We start from the raw sequence: 20,867 nt of genomic DNA on the forward strand, positions 1-20,867 counted from the left end.
CTGGGATAGAGACAAGGTTATCAGGTTGTCTCAAGTGACGCTCACATTCTTCACCCCCATTTTACAGATGAGGGAACGGAAGCACAGAGAAGTTAAGTGGCTTGCCCAAAGTCACACAGCAGGTGGGATTAGAACCCACGACCTCTGACTCCCAAGCCCGGGCTCTTTCCACTAAGCCTCGTTGATATCCATCTCCCCCTCTAGACCGCAAGCTTGTTTTGGGCAGGAAATGTGTCTGTTATATTGTTGTAGGGTCCTTTCCCAAGCGCTTAGTGCACCGTACCCCGTAAGCGCTCAATAAGTAAGTGCCCAAACTGATTAGCTTGTATCTATCCCAGCGCTTAGTACAATGCCTGGCACATAGCAAATATCACAAAAAAAATGATCGATTTATTGGCTGATTGGTGACGAGAAGCAGCGTGGCTCAGTGGAAAGAGCCCGGGTTTAGGAGTCAGAGGTCATGGGTTCTAATCCCTGCTCCGCCACCTGTCAGCTGTTTGACTTTGGCCAAGTCACTTCACTTCTCGGTGCCTCAGTGGCCTCACCTGTAAAATGAGGCTCAAAGGCTGTGAGCCCCACGTGAGACAACCTGAGTACCCTGTATCAACCCCAGCGCGAAGAACAGTGTTTGGCACATAGTAAGCGCTTAACAAATACCAACATTATTATTATTAAAATGAGGATTAAGCCTGGAGCCCCACGTGGGCCAACCTGATGACCTTGTATCTACCTCAGCGCTTAGAACAGTGCTTGGCACAAAGTAAGCGCTTAACAAATACCATCATTATTATTATTATTATATTAATCCTAAGCCCGTCAAAGGGCAGAGACTGTCTCTGTTACCGATCTGTACATTCCAAGCGCTTAGTACAGTGCTCTGCACATAGTAAGCGCTCAATAAATACTATTACATATTATTGAATGATTTCTGTGGGCAAGTCACTTCACTTCTCTGGGCCTCGCTTCCCTCATCTGTAAAATGGGGATGAAGACCGGGAGCCCCACGTGGGACAACCTGATGACCCTGTGTCTCCCCCAGCGCTTAGTACAGCGCTCTGCACCTAGGAAGCGCTTAACAAATACCAACATTATTATTCCTCTCCCTCCCACGGAGCAGTATTCCGGGCCGCGCTGTAGGGGGAGCCCGCGGGCCGCCGCCATCAGGGCGTTGCGCGCGGAGGCCGCTAGGTGGCGGTGGGGGGCCCGGCCAGGCGGGCGTTGCGCACGGGGGCCGCTAGGTGGCGGTGCGGGGGGCCCGGCCATCCGGGCATTGTGAGCGGCGACCGCTAGGCGGCGGTGTGGGGCCCGGCCCGGTGGGTGTTGCGCGCGGCGGCGGCCGCTAGGTGGCGGTGCGGAGGCGGGTGCGGGAGCGGGAGCGGGAGCGGGAGCGGGCTGCGGGGCCTGGGCGCTGCTCGAGGTCTGCGGCGGCGGAGCGGGAGCTCCCGGGGTGCGGGGCTGCAGCTGCGCCGCTCGGCTCCCCGCAGCCCACAGCGGGACGCCGGAGCCCCGGGAGCCGCAGGGTCGAGCCCTTGCCTGCAGCGCCGCAGCGGGGGGACGAGCGGAGCCCCCCCGGCGTCCCAGCCCGCGGGGGGCTGAAGGCCGAGCTCGGACCCCCGTCCGTCCGTCCGTCCGTCCGTCCGTCCCGAGGAACAAAGCGCCATGGCCGAGGCGGCTCCGGCCGAGGTGAGTCCGGGAGGCCGGAGGACGCCGCCAGGGCCCGAGCGCGCAACTGCTCCGGCCCCTGCCGAGCTGGGGAAGGGGCTTTGCCGAGCGCCGCCCTGCCGCGCTCTGCACGGGGCATTCCCGGCGAGGGAAAGGGTCGCCGGCCCGGGCTTCTTGCCCGACGGCGGGGGAAGGCTCCGACAGCCGGGGAGCTCCCCGCATGCAGCAGCTGCAAGCGCAACGGCTCCAGGGGCTGGAGAGGTCTCTGCATGCAGCAGCTGCGGACGCGGCAGCTCCAGGGGCCGGAGAGCTGTCTGCATGCAGCCCCTCCGGGAGCCGGAGAGCTCTCAACATGCAGCGGCTGCGAGCGCAGCGGCTCCAGGGGCTGGAGAGCTGTCAGCATGCAGCGGCTGCAAGCGCAGCAGCTCCAGGGGCTGGAGAGCTGTCAGCATGCAGCGGCTGCGAGCGCAGCAGCTCCAGGAGCCGGAGAGCTCTCCGCATGCAGCAGCTGCAAGCGCTGCAGCGCCAGGAGCCCTCTGCATGCAGCAGCGGCTCGGGGAGCCCGAGAGGTTTTTGCCTGCAGCAGCTGCAGACGCAGCAGCTCCAGGAGCCGGAGAGTTCTCCGCATGCAGCAGCTGCAACCGCAGCAGCTCCAGGAGCCGGAAAGCTCTCAGCATGCAGGAGCTGCAAACGCGGGCAACTCCGGGAGCCGGAGAGCCCTCTGCGTGCAGCAGCTGCGACCGCAGCGGCTCCAGGAGCCAGAGGGCTCTCTGCGTGCAGCAGCCGAAACCTCCGAGGGGATGTGTCGAGCGCTGTTCAAAGCGATGGGCTGGGTCCAAGATCGTCGAAGGGTAGACTGTCAGCTCATTAGGGGCAGGGTAGGCACCTGCCAATTCCGTTACACTGTCCTCTCTTAAGGAGTTAATACAGCGCCCTGTGCGCAGTAAGCGTTCAATAAATGTCTCCGATCGATGGATCGAGAGGGTATTGAATCCCCCATTTGACAGCTGAGGGACCGTCTTTAAGGAGCAGCTGCAATTATTCAGGTGACCCCCAAATCTACCCTTCCAATTCCGACCTCTGGCCATCTCTGTAGCCTTGCAGTACCTCCTGCTCTCCCTCCATGTTCTGCCGACCCTTTCACGAAGTCCTCATCTTACCTCCCGTCCCTTCTCCCCCTCACCCCCTTTTTAAAAAAGATTTTCTAGGATTTCCGGCCCCTGGAAGCTCAGTGGTTCTTGAGGCCCTTGGGACCCGGGAAGTGGCCCGAGTGGAGGACCTAGTTCTGGGAAAAGGGTTGCCCGCCAAGACGGGGCTGGTGGGTGATTTCAGCCACGATTAATGGGGTGTGGGTCTCCCCCAGCAGGGTCCCGGACCCCTCTTGGACATTCCGAGGGACAGTAGTGGATTTATTGAGTGCTCTCTTGGTGCTGTCCACTGTACTAGATACTTGGGAAGTACAGCATATAAATGGAAGCAACACGGCCTAGTGGGTGGAGCCCGGGCTTGAGAGTCCGAAGGACCTGTGTCTCATCTCGGCTCCGCCACTTGTCAGCTGTGTGACTTTGGCCAAATCACTTTACTTGTCTGTGCCTCAGTTACCTCAGCTGAAAAATGGAGATTAAGATTGTGAGCCCTATGCGGGACAGGGACTGTGTACAGTCTGATTAGCTTGTGTCTATCCCGGCGCTTAGTGCACTATACTAAGCGCCTAAGAAACGCCATTAAGAGAAGAAAAGGCAGGCCGAAGTGATATATTACCCGCCCACGTGAGACGAAGCATGGCCCTAGTGGAAAGACCCCGGCCCTGGGAGTCAGAGGACCTGGGTTCTAATCCCTGCTCTGCTAATTGTTTTGCTCTGTGACCTCGGGTAAGTCACTTAACTGCTCTGAGCCTCAGCTTTCTCAACTCTAAAATGGGGATTAAATACCTGTCTTACCGCCTATTTAGACTGTGAGCCCCATGTGGGGCAGGGACTGTATCCGACCCAAGGAACTTGTATCCACCTCAGTGCTTAGCAGAAAACTTGACAGATGTTTTGCAAAAGGAGTCGACGGTCGGCTGGGGCAGAAGGAACGAAAAATGTTTGTGAGCGATCGGAATAAGTGATAAAAATGTCCAGTTGGGTTCGCCTTGAGCAGGGAATGTGTCTGTTTACCGTTCTGTTGTCCTCTCCCAAGTGCTTAGTACAGTGCTCCACATATGCTAAGCACTCAATAAACACGATTGAATGGGAGGTACACGTGGGTGCCGAGGGCTGGGATAAATGATTGCAGAAGCGTGAGAGACGGCTGGGTTGGGGGGAAAATGGGGGATGTTGGCCCGATTTATGTCAGAGACGGAGGTTCTAGAGAATGGATGGGGATCATCGGTGGATTTCGTCCAGTGGAGACATGGACACCCCCCAACCCCGCCCTCTCCCATCTTACGTCTCTCCCTGTGCGCAGTGTCCGGAGTGGGGCTCAGGCCCCCCCACAGCGGCCCCCGTGGTGTCCTCCTTGACCCAGCTCCCGGCCGCCGAGATCTCCCTGCTGGCCGTGGTGACCGCCGTGCAGGCCGTGGAGCAGAAGGTGGAGGCCCAGGCGGCCCGGCTGCTGAGCCTGGAGGGCCGGGCCGGCTCGGCGGAGAAGAAGCTGGCCGACTGCGAGAGGACGGCGGCCGAGTTCGGGAGCCGGCTGGAGGGCAAGTGGGCCGTGCTGGAGACGCTGCTGCAGGAGTACGGGCTCCTGCAGAGGAGGCTGGAGAACATGGAGAACCTGCTCAGGAACAGGAACTTCTGGATCCTCCGCCTCCCCCCGGCCACCAACGGCGAGGTCCCCAAGGTGAGCGGGGGGTGGCCGCCGGGGCGGGGAAGGGGACCGGCCTCTGTTGGGGGGGACCCCGAGGCAAGGGGTGATGGCCAGGAATTGGAACTACCAACCAGGTCAGTGAGGGTCATTATTCAGCCAAGAGAGGTCAGCCATCTTTCCCCTGCTTGATCGGGTACTAATAATGGACCGTGAGCCCCATGCGGGACAGAGACTGTGTCCAACCTGATGATTTTCTATCTATCTCTGCCCTTAGTACGGTACCTGGCGTGTAGTATTAAAAATAATAGCTGTCATTACGGTACTTGTTAAGTGCTGCTTATGCGCCAGGCACTGTATTAAACGCTGGGACGGATACAAGCAGACCGGGTTGGACAGACTCCCTGTCCCATGTGGGGCTCATAGTCTCAATCCTCATTTTCCAGATGAGGTGCAGAGAAGTGATGTGACTTGCCCAAGGTCACACAGCAGACAGGCGGCAGAGCTGGGATTGGAACCCATGACCTTCTGACTCCCAGGCCCATGCTCTGTCCACTACAGCAGGAAGCGCTGAACAACCATCTTTGACCTCAACAGCGTTGATTAATAGTACTGATCAATCAAGCAATGGCATTTATTGAACGTTTTCTGGGTGCAGAGCACTTGAGAGAGTCCATTGCAACAGGTCCTAGGCACATTCCCTGTCTATCAGTGGTATGTACTGAGTGCTTTTTGGACTTGGATAGAGCATGGGCTTTGGAGTCAGAGGATTCTCTAGACTAAACCCGTTGTGGGTAGGGATTGTCTCTCTTTATTGCTGTATTGTACTTTCCTAGTGGTTAATACAGTGCTCTGCACACTGTAAGCGCTCAGTAAATACAACTGAATGAATGAGTAACCCCAACTCCACCACATGTCTGCTGTGAGACCTTGGGCAAGTCACTTCACTTCTCTGGGCCTCAGTTCCTTCGTCTATAAGACGGGAATTACGACTGTGAGCCGCATGTGGGACGGGGACTGTGTCCAACTCGATTAGCTTGTATCCACCTCAGCCCTCAGAACAGTGTCTGGCACACAGTGAACACTTAAATACCGTCACCGTCGGCTCGGGCCCGGGGTGTGATGGTTTTGGGGGCCACAGGTGCCGGTGATCATCGACGACGTGGCCGTCTACTTCTCGGAGCAGGAGTTGGGGAACCTGGACCAGGGGCAGAAGGAGCTCTACAAGAACGCCACGAAGGGCAACTACGAGACGTTGGTCTCTCTGGGTAAGGGGCTTGGGTCAGTCAGATCTTTGAGAATGTTCATTACGCGTCGGCCGTGTGCGGAGCACTGTGCTGAGCGCTTGGGAGAGAACATTACGATGTAGCTGGAAGGTCTGATCTCTACCCTTAAGGAGCTTACAGCCTAGCGGTCCAAAATTCCTCTTGCATAGTTCAGACTGGTGAGGCTGTGGTGGTCTAACCAGTCGAGAGTATGTATCGAGCGCTTACTGTGTGCAAAGCTCTGTACTAAGCGCTTGGAAGAGAAGCAACGTGGCCTAATGGAAAGAGCACAGGCCCGGAAGTCAGAAGGACCTGAGTTCTGATCCCTGCTTTGCCTGTTGCTTGTGGTGTGACGTTGGTCTAGTCACTTCACTTCTCTGGACCTCAGTTTCCTCAAATGTAGTGGGGAGCAAATCCATGTTCTCCCTCTACTTTGTCTGTAAGCCCCATGCGGGAAAGGGACTGTGTCCAGCCTAATTTACTTGTACCTACCCCAAGCGCATAGAAGTGTGTGACAGATACATTCCCTGCCCACAGCGAGCTGACAGTCTAGAGGGGGAGACAGTCTATTAATCTAAATAAATTATCTTAAGGATCCTGCCTTCTGCCTCCAACTTTCTACCCCCTGTGACAGCTGCAGTCGATAGGGGTATGTCTTCCCAGGGGGTGGGGACCCCAGATCACCGCCCGTCACCGCCCATCCTGGTTTCCCTCACCTCACTGCCCTGTCGTCTTCTCCGTTTCTCCGTCCTCGTAGGATGGGCTCAACTGGTGCATTAGATGGTATTCGTGTGACCTTGCTCCAGATTGAACCTCTGACCTCTTTTGATGTAGAGGGACCTGATGGTCCTTCCCGTGGGGAAACTGAGCCCCGAGCGGAGGATCCCCCCTTCCATCTGCCTGCTTCTAGTCACTCCCCGGTCCCTGAACCTATCTGGGCCAGAGCCTGGCATGCGGGGAGGAGAAAGGGAGCAACTTGACTGTTTTGCTCACCAAAGCCTGGGCTGGTGAAGATGTGGGGAGGGGGCTGAGTTCAGATTCCGCTGGATTGTGGGGAGCCCACAAGGGCTGAGGTTGAAGGCAGGTTCTGCTGGGTGGGGGAGAGAGGGACCCACCTCCCACCATTAGACCTGGGCCAGTGGTCTTGGGCTTTTCCCGTCCTCTGGGGTAAATGGTTTTGCAAGGATAGGGTGGGTGGCTTAAAAGTCCCGAGCACCCACCCAGCCGAAGCGCTGACTCTCCCCTCTCCGCTGTTCCTGCCCTGCCAAGACTACGCCATCTCCAAACCGGATCTCCTGACCCAGATGGAGCGAGGAGAAGAGCCGTGTGGGCGGGATCAACCCGGTGCGGTGGAAGCGGGGATCCCTCCACACCCCGCCGCTGGTGAGTATGCGTCCCTCACCCGAACCCCGGGGAGGCTCCCACCTCTGCAACCACGGCAAAAATCCAAGGCCTTGTCTGCTCCGTGACCCGAGACACGTCACTTCACTTCTCTGGGCCTCAGTGACCTCTTCTGTTAAATGGAGATTAAGACTGCGAGCCCCATGTGGGTCGGGGACTGTGTCCAACCTGATTAGCTTGGATCTACCCCAGCGCTTAGCAGTGTCTGGCCCACTGTTAGCACTTACATATTATAAAGAGAAAAGTCATAAAGGTCGCCTTCCTCCTCTCGCCTCTTCGGGCCCTCCCTCGTTGCCGCCTGGCCATCCCAATCGTATTTGTTGAGTGCTTACAATGTAGAGTGCTGTACTAAGCATGGGAGGGAGTCTAGTACAACAGAATTAGCAGACACATTTCCTGCCCATAATAAGCTCGCCGCTTAGAGAGGCAGATAGTAATATGAATAAATAAGTAATTTATAATATGTAATTTATAGGTTTGTACTTAAGTGCCGTGGGGTCGAGGAGGGAGTTGAGGGGGTTTCTTTCCTACTTCATCTCTAAGGCTTTTGACCCTCTCCTGGCTAACACCTGCCCCCACCAGAGTCTTCATCACCGTCAAGATGGGGGTCGGGGTTCTGAAGGCCAAGCAGGAAGGAAGGGATGAGTCCAGATGTAGGCCCTTCAAAGGGCCCAAGCCCCTTCCGTCTCAGTCAATCAGTTGTATTTATTGAGCGCTTCATGTGTCCAGAATACTTTACGTGCTTGGGGGAAGACGGTACCACGGAGCTGGTAGGCTCTTTCAGTGCCCACAGTGAGCTTACGGTCTAGAGGGGGAAGGGGTCCAAGAACTTGGGTCGGTGGGCTGGCAGAACCTCTTCTGGACAAGGCTGCTTGGGGCTGAAGGAACGGTCTCCGGGCGCTGGCTTGGCTTGGCTGGGGAGAAGGGCACCCAGGGCAGAAAGGGCGTCACGTCCTCTGCCCATGCTGAGCGGGTAGAACGGCACCTTTTGGGAGAGAGAGATTCCTGGGAACTTGGAATTGAGCAGTTGGACTTAGAGGCAGCTCTGGGGGCCAGGGGTGCTGAGGGGGTAGGGGCGACACCCCCTTCCTCCCCTAGGGGTGTGGGGGGCTGGGGGGAAGGACCAACCGGCCACCGTCACCTTGAAGGAGGTGGCGATTGAGTCCCCGCAGCTCCCTCTTCTCCGCCTGGAGCCGACCCCAACCCCCTTTGGCTCCGGGCTGCCGGCCGGCCCACGGAGAACAAATCATTAATCCCCCAGGCTTTCGCCGCTCCGGGGATAGTGGGGTTTTCCTCGAAACCACCATTTTATGTTTCCCCTGCAGCAGCTTTCCTCCCAGGACCTGATTCCTTGCCCCGAAACCCTTTGCGTCTCCTCGCTGGATCCCCCGCCCCTTACCCACTCCCCCGCCGGTTTCTCCTCACACTACTCTAACGTGGTCAGTGTCGAGGTGAGGACTTACCTCTTTTGGGCCTTGGGTTCTTCATCTGTAAAATGGGGACTCATAACCGCTCTCCCCGTCAGACTGTGAGCCCCAAGTCGGGCAGGGACTGGATCCGACCTGATCATCTTGGATCTGGCCCATTGTTTAGCACGATCTGGGTCCATAACTGCTTAACAGATACCCACGCTGTCTTTTTATGATTATTAGAGGAGAAGGAATCTCTTCCCCGCAGTTCTGGCATAAGTACCCCTGTAGGAATTTGCCATAGTGCCCTGCCCTCCGCCCAGACTGCCACTCTGCCACTCGCTTTCTGGTAGAGGGAGGCGTTGCCAGTTGCCAGCGAGGGTCCTGGGGGGTCTGGATTCTTTTCCCGCTTCAGGGCTGTCCCAAAGGCGGACGCCACCGCTGATGCCCGGTGCCAAGACGGTTGGCGTTGCAGTGCTATGCGCTGCCCTCCTGCTGCCCAGCTTTGTCCTGGGCCAGAGAGAGGAGGAGGAGGACCAGCAGCAGCTGGCGGCCGGTGGTGGCGATCAAATGATGCCCGAGCTCGGTGGTGATGGGCTGACCGTGGCCCTGCCCTGGCCGGGGGTGGGAGCCCATTTTGGTGGGCTGCTGTGCCAAACCGCTGCCGTCCGTGGTGTTGGGGCGATGGGGGAGATGGATGGCTCTCTCCCTGCCGCCTCCTGCCCCACTCCCGCCGACTTTTGCGGAGAGGCTTGCAGGTCTTGTGGTGGCCAGGGCTCTTGATTTTGCACAGAGCAGGAACCACCGGATGCAGGTGCCCCTGGGGGGGCGAGCCCCACCACAAATCCCTCCTCTCCCCCACCCCCCGGTCACTGGAGAGGAGGGCATTCAAGGGAGGGTTCCAAGAACTGATCTGGAGCCCCACTTTTCTCTGACGAGGGGGGTTCACCCCGTTGCCATTTCCTCCAGGAAGCCTGCAGTCCTTCAAGCGTAATCTGGCATCTAGGCCTCTCATTCATTCAATAGTATTTATTGAGCGCTTACGATGTGCAGAGCACTGTACTAAGCAGTTGGAATGTACAGCTCCAGCGCCCAATCTCTGGGTCCTTGAGGCAGGGTGGATTTTTTCCCCTGACAGCTGGGAGTGGGGCTCCCTTCACCCAGGAGCGGGATCTAGTGGAAAGAGCCCGGATCTGGGAGTCAGAGGACCTGGGTTCTAATCCCGGCTCTGCCTGTTGCTTGCTGTGTGACCCTGGGCAAATCTCGCCTCTCCCTCCCTGCCTCGGTTCTCTTGTTAAATGGGGGTTAAATACCCATTCCCCCTCCTAATTAGACTGTGAGCCCCATGTAGAAGAGGGACTGCATCTGACCTAATTAACTTGTACCTACCCCAGCCTGTAGAATAGGGTTTGCCGGCTAGCCACTTCGAGGTTCTCGAGGTGTGGGGAAACATGGTCTGAACGTGATCTGGGAGGCAGAGGGAAGATCCAGTCGGCAGAGGGAAGTATGGACCGGAATGGGGAGACACGGGAGGCAGGGAGGTCAGCAAGGAGGCTGATGCAGGAATTGATGTGGGATAGGATTTAGTCCTTGGGGGATTTTGGCGAGCGGGGGGATGTGCAAGAATGATGCTGTAGAAGAATAACACGGGCAGTGAAGTCGGTCAGTCACTCGTATTTATTGAACGCTTACTGTGTGCGGAGCACTGTACTAAGCACTTAGGAGAATCCAGTAGAACAATAAACGGACACATTCCCTGCCTACGACGAGTTCAGTCTGGAGGGGAGAGAGGCGGAGCTGGAGGACAACAGGGTCGTCGGCGAGGAGGCTGTTGCAGTAGCGAAGGGCTCGGACCGGCATGGCGGCAGTCTCGATGGAGAGGAAGCCGTGGATTTTAGAGATGCCGAGGAAGAGAGAACCGGCAGGATTGGTTGACTGACTGAATGTGCGGATTCAAAGGAGAGGGCAAGTCTTGGATAATATCCAACAATCAGTCATCTGCTCGATCGATCGTATTTATTGAGCGCTCACTATGTGCAGAGCACTGTACTGAGCATTTGAGGGAGGACAATATAACAGAGTTGGTAGATCCGTTCCCTGCCCACGACGAGCTGAACAGAGAAGAATGGTGGGGTCAGCAGGGTTGGGAAAATCGGAGGGAGAAGCGGTGTGGCCCAGAGGAAAGGCCGTAGGCCTGGAAGTCAGAAGGACCTGGGTTCTAATCCTGGCTCCTCCACATGTCTGCTGTGCCCTTGGGCAGGTCATTTCACTTCTCTGGGCCTCAGTTCCCTCCTCTGTAAAATGGGGATTAGGACCGGGAGCCCCACGTAGGACACACTGTGTCCAACTCGATTGGCTTGAATCTACTCCAGTGCTTAGTACAGTACCTGGCACATATCAAATACCTTTTTGGTTTTTTCTTAAAAAATGGTGAGGGGTGTGGGAGGTAAGATGAGGGACTTTGGTTTTAGACTTGTTAAAGGGTCAGCGGAACATCCGAGGAGAGCAGGAGGAAGTGCAAAGTTGCAAAGACGGAGGGAGGTCGGGGCTGGAGGGGTAGGTTTGGGAGTTCCCTGAGTAGTTGCAGCTGTTCCCTCAGTTGCAAAATACGGCATTCAATACCTGCTCTCCCTTTTACTTAGACTATGAACCCCACGTGGGGTCTGATAATCTTGTATCTACCCCAGTGCTTAGAACAGTGCTTGCCACATAATAAGTGTTAACAAATACCAAAATTGGTAGACATTGTTATTATCGTTGTTGTTCTGATTCTTCTTAGCTGTTGGAGTGGGTGTAAAATGGAGAACGACTTCATTATCCTCATGGGTAAAAGTGGCTGAACCAACTCAGAAACGGGCCTGGAGGTGGGGGATTCCTTCTATCTCCCCCCCATCCCCTCTCCCGGCCTCCTCCCGGCCCCTCCGGCTTCTGGGAGGGGCTGGGGGCCTCCTGGGAAACAGCAAGCCGGACCACGTTTGTTCTGTCTCTCTTAGAAATGGAATCCCCCACGACCCCACCCGTTGGCTTGCCCTGGATTAAGCAAGAGGACGAGTCTTGTGGGAAGGCCCAGCAGAGCCCTGGGAAGAGGGAAATCTCCACCGACCTCTGCACGGGTAAGGGGCGGCCGGGGTCCACGGCTCCCACGGTCCCCCAGCTCCGACGGGCCCTGGCCTCCGACCCGTCCGGGGCCACGGCCGGCAACCGGGCACCGGTGGGGCCTGTCTGCCTAATTTCAGGCGACTGGAACGTCCAGATTTTTTGTGGATGTGTGTGGGTGTGTACTTCCTCCTTTCTTCCTCTTTCTCTCTACTCTTGGACACGGCCCCGATCCGGCCCCCGGGGGAGGCGCGAGACGAACAAGTGGGAAGGGGGGCTGAAGGGGGCGGGCGGGGGCGGCCGCGTGCCCGCTCCGGCCCCCGGGGGACCCGCCCGAGGCAGGGGGATGACCGGCGTGGCGACGTCTCTCTGTTCCCTCCTAGCGGACGATTGGCTGATGAGCAAGGAGAAGGAGAAGAGCACCGAGATGGGGCAGGAGAGCCCGGCCCCCGCCTGGCCCCCTCCGGGCAAGGCCCAGGGGCGCCTCTGCCAGGGCGCGGAGACGGGGGCGGACCGGGGGGCCTGCGGGAGCCCGGCCCGCCCGCCGGCGACGAGGAAGGCCGGCCCCTGGGAGGGGGACTCGGGCGCCCCGCCGGCCGGGCCCCGCCGGCCGGGGGTGCCCGCGGCCCAGAAACCGTACCCTTGCGCCGAGTGCGGCAAGAGCTTCACCCGCAAAGAGCACTGCGCCCAGCACCAGCGGGTCCACAGCGGCGAGCGGCCCTACGCCTGCAGCCAGTGCCCCAAGAGCTTCGCCCAGCAGGCCAACCTGACCAGCCACGCCCGCGTGCACACGGGCGAGCGGGCCTACACCTGCGCCCAGTGCGGCAAGAGTTTCATCCACCAGTCCACGCTCACCACCCACTACCGCACCCACACCGGCGAGAAGCCTTACCCGTGCGCCGAATGCGAGAAACGCTTCAGCCGCCTGTCCACCCTCCTGGAGCACCGGCGCACCCACACCGGGGAAAAACCATATCAGTGTGCTGAGTGCGAGCGGCGCTTCAGCCGCCTGTCCACCCTGGTGGAGCACCGGCGCACCCATACGGGCGAGAAGCCCTACCAGTGCGCCGAGTGCGAGAAGCGCTTCACCCGGCTGGCCAACCTGACCGTGCACCAGAACACCCACGCGGGGGAGCGCGCCTACAAGTGCGCCGAGTGCGGGAAGCGCTTCGCCCAGAAGCCCGGCTTCCTGCGGCACCTCCGTGGCCACACGCAGGAGAAGCTGCACCCCTGCGCCCAGTGCGGCAAGAGCTTCGTCTGCCGCTCCTGGCTCGTCCGGCACCAGCTGGTCCACGCCGGGGAGCGGCCCCGCCCCTGCGCCGACTGCGAGAGGGGCTGCCCGCCGCCGGGAGACCCCCCGCCCGGCCCCGCCGGGGAGGGACCCGGCGGGCCGGAACGGCTCCGGCCCCCGGAGGGCCCGGCGGGGAACCGCCGTCGGAAGCAGCCCCCGGGGGCCCCCGAGGGCCTCCGGACTCCATGGGAGAATAAGGGGCGTCAGGGGCCGGAACAGGGGGGCTCCCAGGAGGGCCCCGCGGGGCCCTTCCACTCCCCCGTCTCATACGTGAAGATGGAGAACGGTGGACTCTAAGGGACCGACCGGGGCGGGGCCGGGGGGGGGGGGGCGCTCTGAACAGGGCCCAGAAATGGTGGGGTAAATTCACTCGGTCAGCCAAGGGTTTGGGAGGGGACGGGATCCAGGCCTCGAGACCCTCCGTGGGCCTGCCTTTGTGAAAACTCCAGGCTTGCCCCCCTCCCTGGGGGTGGGAAGGGCTCAGGGGATAGAGAGCGGGGGGGTAGTCTGTGGGGGGTCTGAGACGTGATGGGGTGGGGACGGTTGCCGGTCCCTGGACTGCCCATTTGACCTGTGTGACCTTGAGCCGGCCACCTCCGAGCTGGAGGGGAAGGAAACCCAGGTCGCCGCTGCAGCACGCTTCAGTCGGCATTACCCGGGGCACACCCCAACCCTGACTGCCTTGCCCCTGCCCCCCCCGCACCACCAACCTTTTTGCGCAGGACAAGCGGCCACCGTGGTGGGATCTCGGCCGCTCCTGAGACCCCCCACACACACCCTCCCGGCCCCGGCAGGACGGTAGCGGCCACTGGGCGGCCGGCGAGGCCAGAGCAGGCCAGGTGTCTGGGACTGAGTTTAGATTCTGGAGAGAAAACTAGAGGGTGTCTGGGAGAGGTCTGGGCCGGAGGCCCCGTAATCCCTCCGAGGGAAGGCCGGGAGCCGGACTCTCTGTGGGCCGGGGGTCCAGGAATGAGTTTAAATACTGAAGAGAAAACTAGAGGGTGTCTGGGAGAGGCCTGGGCTGGAGGCCCTGTAATCCCCCGAGGGAAGGCCGGGAGCCGGACTCTGTGCGGGCCGGGGGTCCGGGAATGAGTTTAGATTCTGAAGAGAAAACTAGAGGGTGTCTGGGAGAGGTCTGGGCCGGAGGCCCCGTAATCCCTCCGAGGGAAGGCCGGGAGCCGGACTCTGTGCGGGCCGGGGGTCCGGGAATGAGTTTAGATTCTGAAGAGAAAACTAGAGGGTGTCTGGGAGAGGTCTGGGCCGGAGGCCCCGTAATCCCTCCGAGGGAAGGCCGGGAGCCGGACTCTGTGCGGGCCGGGGGTCCGGGAATGAGTTTAGATTCTGAAGAGAAAACTAGAGGGTGTCTGGGAGAGGTCTGGGCCGGAGGCCCCGTAATCCCTCCGAGGGAAGGCCGGGAGCCGGACTCTCTGCGGGTCGGGGGTCCGGGAATGAGTTTAAATACTGAAGAGAAAACTAGAGGGTGTCTGGGAGAGGCCCGGGCTGGAGGCTCTGTAATCCCCCGAGGGAAGGCCAGGAGCCGGACTCTGTGCGGGCCGGGGGTCCGGGAATGAGTTTAGATTCTGAAGAGAAAACTAGAGGGTGTCTGGGAGAGGTCTAGGCCGGAGGCCCCGTAATCCCTCCGAGGGAAGGCCGAGAGCCGGACTCTCTGCGGGCCGGGGGTCCGGGAATGAGTTTAAATACTGAAGAGAAAACTAGAGGGTGTCTGAGAGAGGCCTGGGCTGGAGGCCCTGTAATGCCGCGAGGGAAGGCCGGGAGCCGGACTCTGTGCGGGTCGGAGGTCCGGGAATGAGTTTAGATTCTGAAGAGAAAACCACAGGGTGTCTGGGAGAGGTCTGGGCCGGAGGTCCTGTAATCCCCCCGAGGGAAGTCCGGGAGCCGGACTCTGTGCGGGCCGGGGGTCCGGGAATGAGTTTACATTCTGAAGAGAAAACTAGAGGGTGTCTGGGAGAGGTCTGGGCCGGAGGCCCCGTAATCCCTCCGAGGGAAGGCCGGGAGCCGCACTCTCTGCGGGCCGGGGGATCTGGGAATGAGTTTAGATTCTGAAGAGAAAACTAGAGGGTGTCTGGGAGAGGTCTGGGCCGGAGGCCCTGTAACCCCCCCGAGGGAAGGCCGGGAGCCAGACTCTCTGCAGGCCGGGGGTCCGGGAATGAGTTTAGATTCTGAAGAGAAAAATAGAGGGTGTCTGGGAGAGGTCTGGGCCGGAGGCCCCGTAATTCCCCCCGAGGGAAGGCCGGGAGCCGGACTGTCTGGTTCAAACTGGGGCTGAGCTTGAGCTCTCGCCCCTACGCCAGAAATCGGGGCCGACTCTGTGGAGATGAGCGTGTGGGGTCTTTGTGCATCCGTGTGTGGACCGGGAAAGAGGAAAGGCTGTTTTCTCCCAACCTGCCGGCCTCCGTTCTCAGCTTCTCCCTCTCCCCACCCCCTTCTCTAGGGTGTTGTTGTAAAGTATTAGTAAAACCCGACAGCACGGGTTTTACAGTCGGGCAGGACTAACGGCTCAGGCTTCTTCCCTCCCTTCCCTCGTGTGCGTCTGGACGGTTGGCCCCAGGTGGGGTCCGTGTCCTGTGACGCCACCAAAAACCCGATTGGATGTTCCCACCCCTGTACAAAAACCCCGGAGTCGCCCCGGGGCCGAACGAGAATCTCGTCCTCGGCCGGGTGCCCTCCACCTGGTCGTTTCTGCCTATGAACCAAGTGGCTAATAAAGATGTGTACAAGTGTGACTCCTGCTGGGAGCTTTTACAGTAACTCCGCTCCCTTGGCTAGCCTAGTCTTCCCGACTCGCACCCTGCGCTCCCCCTCAGTCCCAACCAACCCCATCGGCTTCCCGGAGACCTCTTCGGTCCACGGGTGAGAAGCCCCCTGTGATTCTCGGGGTCGACGCCCTTCGGAGTTGAGGGAAGGCCTCGGGCCTTGAGCATCAGCCTGGAACGGTTTATTTCTTGCTTTCCTGGGACTGGGTTCTCTGGGGAAGAGCTTGCCTCATGAAGGGAAGCAAAAAAAATGGGAGCTGCAAACTCTGTTTGCTAAAGGAGGTGAGAGGTGCTGCAATCCTGGCTGCCTTGCTTGGCAGGGGCCACCTGGATTTGACCCGGAGGGCACCCGGATTTGACCCAGAGGCCTTTTCATCTGCAGTCAATGGCCTGAACACACTGTCAGTCCCATTGAACATCTATCTTGGAACCCCGCGCACCCAACGCTCCCAGGACCTCTCACTTGCCCTGACTCTTAAGGTGATCTTCAGGCCCCCTTAGTCTTGAAGCGCCCCGACTCTCCCGAGAATCGGAGTCATGAAGCTTATCCTGCTCCCGAAACATCCTTCCTCGACCGTCCCTGGCCGACCTGACCCCCCAGAGTCTAGACTTGGCGTCAGATCCCTGTTAGGTCCTTTGCGATTCTGTGGGATGCTTAGGATGTGTTTTAACCCCTTTTGTGAAGGGGGAGGGAGGGCTCTATTCTTTCTCACTCCCTCTTCCCGTTTCGCCCTTGGCCTTCTAGGCGAGTCTCGGTAGCCAGGCCCAAAACTAAGGCAAAAATTTAGGGGTACGCAGTTTCAAGGAATCGGTAGTGTTTGAGCGCTGAACTAAGCGTTTGGGAGAGTAAGTTAGAATTAGTAGACACAATCCCCTTCTCTCCAGGTTGCTTAGAACCTTCTACCGCAAGCGCAGCAATAGAGGTATCGTTGCTTCGATAACCAAGACAGAAGCAAAGTGAGGACACTGGGTTTTGAACCAGCCTCTTCCTGAAATCTTAACCCTTAAAGGGAGTCTTTCAGGACAAGGATGAGCTGTTAGTAACAGCCTTTCACCTGGTGTTGGGGCCTTAACCATCACGATCTGTGACGGTGCCCTATTAAATCCTACAATCCAGAGAGCACAGCCTCCTAAAACACAACCCCCCCCACCAAATTCTCACTCAAGGCAAGCGAGAAATGGTATTATCGGATGCGTCCACAGAGTGCGACACGCTATGCTAAGCACTTGGGAGAGTACACTAGAAGTGGAGACATTTTTCTCCATCAAGGAGCTTATAACTGTAATAGGGAAGACGGGCAGATAAAATGATTCACAAATAGCGGAAGCAGGAAGGAGACTAAGGCTATCTCACGTGTACAAATGTCAGGCTGAAATAGCCAAATAAAGGGACTTGGGGTGTTGTAAATTCATTCAAGGCTTCCTGGGAGAGGTGGGACTTTAGGAGGGCTTTGAAGATAATAGGCGTATTTACCGAGTGGTTACTCTGTGCAGAGCACTGTACTAAGCGCTTGGGAGAATACAACAGAATGAGGAGACTTGATCCCTTTCCTCCACGATCTTATAAACTAACGAGAGAAGGTAGGGGGATTGGCGGGTGGGAGGGGGCGGCTCTAAGATAGGCAAGTCGAGTGGGGGGCACGGAAGTGTGAGCAAAGGACCGGAGGCAGGAGAGTTGAGCGAGGTATGGTTGAGAGGACAAAATTTGCTCACAAACTCCCCCTCCTCACAGCAACCCTTCACTCAGCACACTGTCTGACACCTCACCGCCTCTGCCACTCATGAAATCCATCACCAGGCCCGGCTTTTGAAAGAGCACCATCAAGATCTCAGTAAAGCGCACAAAAATCTGGCTGAGAAAGCCCCCCTCTGCTTTCCCTCAGAACTCCCCCTTCCCTGTCAGCCTGCCCAGTCCAGGATTCTTCCACCGTAGCACTCCACGTATGCTCTCGGCTAGATGTGGTTATGCTTGGACCCTTTTTTCCACACCCCCCCAAGCCATCTTTTCTATCCACAAATGATGTTACAGGGAGGGATACAGCAGAAATGGGATGTGGTTGTCATCACCGATAATGGTTGTTACCGTATTACCCTACCCTTACCCGCAATCTCTCCAATTCCCCGAGGCCGAAAGCACTCCTCACAATTGCATGGCCTTAGCAGCCAACTCAGAATATAGCTGTTGGCTGTGACTACCCCCAACTGGAAACTTGAAAATACTAGCGGCCAACTAGTGTGGTAAAGAGATCCAGAAGAAAGGTCTAAAGGGGCTGGTGAAACTACAGAGGTTAGGGATAAAGCACAGGCTGACAAGGCGGGGGAAACACCTGCATTTGAACCAAGAATCTTGCTCTGCAGTCAAATGGGCTACCCCTTTAGCTCTACTTCCAGGGCTCGCTGTGAGGCGATTAAACACACTTTAATCAAGCAACCGCAGCCACACACGACTCGGGTACAACTCTGTGGTCAGTGTCTCTGAAAGTCCACGCTTCCGTGGTTCCCAGGCCAAAGCATTGTACTAAGCCCTTGGAACGATACAACAGAAACACACTTTTCCCTGCCTTCACAGACTTTACATTCTGTTGGGAAAGATGGACCTTTCTACTTTTCCACTCTGCTCCTGAGGGAAACACACAGTTGTAGCTGCTTCAGTTGTGAGAGGCCAGAAATTCTGGGTTGACAGCGGGTCCATCCTGAGCTGCCTAATTCTCTTCTGGTGCTAAGTAGTTAGCAGGAGAGGAAAGAAAACCAAGAAAAGATTTGAGGAACCTGTATTTAGAGCCCTCTAACTAAACATAAGGCCCGCAGGGGGGTCTTTGGTATAAAAGTGTAGCCACAGTCTTAATCGGTGATATTTATTGAGCTCTTTCCGTATGCGGGGCATCGTGCTAAGCATTTGGGAGAGTACAACAGAGGTGGTAGGCGTGTTTCTCGCCCACAGTGAGCTTACAGTCTAAAGGAGTCTAATAGTAACGGTATTTGTTAAGCGCTTACTATGTGCAAAAGCACCATTCTGAGTACTGGGATTGATATGATACAAGCAGATCGGACAGACTCCCCGTCCTACCCGAAGGCTCTGTGGTAGACCGGGGGAGAGGCTTTGGACGTTGGGTGTTAAGAACAAAACCCTAAATGGGCTGGAGAACAAGTTTTTCTTTGGAGCAGAAAAGTCAAGCAGCTGTGCCAAAGTCAGTTTGTCCTGATCTTGGCTCCGGGAGAAGACAATTTTTCATGGTCTCTGCCCACTGGTTTCTGATGAGTTTTGGCTCACTCACCCTTCCCATCCCTCCAACCCCCTTATGAGAAGCTCCTCCTCCACCCAGAGTTACAGAATGAGTTTAGCTGTCGTGTTAGTGATCAAAAACGCCTCGTGACACAGGGAATGCAGGCAGGCTGGAATTGGAGAGCGAAGCGTGTCGCCTTTCCAATGAGCCCTCTCTTTCCTCCCAGTCCCCACAACTCCGCTTGCCTCACGTCTTTTAAAACTCATTTTATGTCTTTTTCTTGTCCTTTTCCCCCTCTGATGTCTCTTCCCTTCACCCAGCTCTGGGTGTGTGTGAAGGAATGGAGTGGCTGTCAGGGCCTATCCAGCTCTGTGTTTGATTACATGCTTTGGCCTGATCGTGTCTCTGGGCACCAATTTCAGAGCCCCTGGGCCCGTTTTCTTACTGGCTGTGTTGTGCTCCACCTTTCCTGGGGCAAATCTAATCCATCAAACAATTATATTTCTTGAGCCCCCACTGACTGTGCACTGTACTGGGCGCTTGGAGAATTGATCCCTGTCCCTGTAGAGCTTAGGGGCAGGGGATGGATGTTAAAGATAGAAGTAATGGTTTTTGTAAGGTAAGTACCTAAAAAGTGAGTAAGGGGGCACAAAAGAATTGAGGTAGGAGTTGGGAATACTGGATGGGGAAATGAGAGATTAATCAGGAAAGGTCTCCTGGAGATGTGACTTCAGGAAAGCTCTGAAGGTCGGGAGAATTGGGGTCTGATCGAAGAGGCTGGCTAAGAAGACCAGGTTGACTTTGGTCTGATAAATCAGGCATCGTCAGCTGAGCCATCTCTCCCTGCCCTTTCTGATAAGGGTGATGATGAGTCTTCCCCCCAGATTGTCCTTCCTTCCTACCTCAGTTCTCTCTCATGGCGTGCTCTCCCTCCCCTCACCTCCCACCTTCCTCAGGCCCTCTCCCCTTCTCCTCCCCACGTGGTCGATAAAGCTCCAACTTGTAGGCTCTCTGACTTTGGGGAGCATTTCTGCAGATTCAAAACAAAAAGCTGGCTCTCTCACAAAACGCCAAGCTGGAGTTGCCTATTTCTTTTCCCCTCCAGCCGGCCTAGCACTGTGACCTCTACAATCTAGTTGACCCATTGTATTTATCAAGCACTGAAAGAGCGTAGGATGGAGTAAAAGAGTCATGGTCTTCGCCTTCAAGGCCTTGACAATCTAGCGGAGGACCATCGTCAAACAGGAGGCCCTTTTCACAGCTTGTCTCACTCCTCTGTTGATTTTTCCTTCCCTCTAAGCTCTCCTTTCTTCTCACCCTTCCTTCTGCTCTCCCTCATTTCCTGTGGGTGGAGGTGGGTCACAAGTGCTACTCCATATTGAGAGGAAAATGGAGAAACACAAATAAAGTTCCTCCCCCACATAAACAACTGCCCTTCTCAGGCCCAGAAAAATGACGCCCTTGACTTCTTCCAGGGTCACAAGCCCCGTCTCCTCACAGGCTCCCAAGTCCTGGGGTGAGAGGGGAAGGGGCACGGGCGCCCGTCCACCATCACCACCCTCCATTTGGACGGCAAAAGCTTTATCCCAGCCCCATGGTCGACGAGGGGAGAGGATGGAAGTGGCACTTTTTCAACTCTTTGACCCTGACTCTTTTCCTGTCACCCATCATGGCCACCCAGATCTTGGTCAACGGCCTCTCCCTGTCAGAACAACTGCCTCAACTGCTTTCCTATTGGCCGGGAGGCTAGAGAGGAAGTGACGTCGCAGGAGGGACCCTCATTAGCATAACGGTCATAACGGTTGGGAGGGGGGAGGGGCGAGGGGCCTCCCCTCCGAGGACCCGCCTCGATGGCTTCTCCTAAACCACCACCAGGGGGCGTCCCGCCTCAGAGTTACTGGGCCTGGCAAGGATAATACTCGATATTAATAGTAATTTTATTCGTACACATTGGACAT

At 57.2% G+C, this 20,867-nt stretch overlaps 1 protein-coding gene and 1 long non-coding RNA gene across 2 annotated transcripts; one reads left to right on the forward strand and one right to left on the reverse strand.

The window, feature by feature from the left end:
* The first annotated feature begins 1,394 nt into the window (after positions 1-1,394).
* On the forward strand, positions 1,395-13,208 carry LOC103165994 (zinc finger protein 777). The gene is made up of 6 exons (XM_029078090.2): positions 1,395-1,683; positions 4,111-4,485; positions 5,591-5,717; positions 6,984-7,097; positions 11,518-11,637; positions 12,004-13,208. Exons 1-6 carry the CDS (start codon positions 1,660-1,662, stop codon positions 13,206-13,208), a joined length of 1,965 nt encoding a protein of 654 aa, XP_028933923.1. The 5' UTR covers positions 1,395-1,659.
* LOC114816265 lies at positions 7,768-8,626 on the reverse strand. The gene is made up of 2 exons (XR_003764029.2): positions 8,579-8,626; positions 7,768-8,100 (listed from the first exon to the last, which is right to left on the reverse strand). It is a non-coding gene; the product is annotated as an uncharacterized LOC114816265 (long non-coding RNA).
* Positions 13,209-20,867: the final 7,659 nt, after the last annotated feature.

The sequence above is a fragment of the Ornithorhynchus anatinus genome, chromosome 13, assembly GCF_004115215.2.
Source record: "Ornithorhynchus anatinus isolate Pmale09 chromosome 13, mOrnAna1.pri.v4, whole genome shotgun sequence".
NCBI lineage: Eukaryota > Metazoa > Chordata > Mammalia > Monotremata > Ornithorhynchidae > Ornithorhynchus > Ornithorhynchus anatinus.

What these genes read in the sequence shown, in the direction of transcription:
- LOC103165994 (XM_029078090.2), top strand. Translation starts at nt 1,660, where the DNA reads ATGGCCGAGGCGGCTCCGGCCGAG. An exon ending in CGAGACGTTGGTCTCTCTGG is followed by an intron (nt 5,718 to 6,983) that starts GTAAGGGGCTTG and finishes TGCCCTGCCAAG; the next exon opens with ACTACGCCATCTCCAAACCG. An exon ending in CTCCACCGACCTCTGCACGG is followed by an intron (nt 11,638 to 12,003) that starts GTAAGGGGCGGC and finishes GTTCCCTCCTAG; the next exon opens with CGGACGATTGGCTGATGAGC.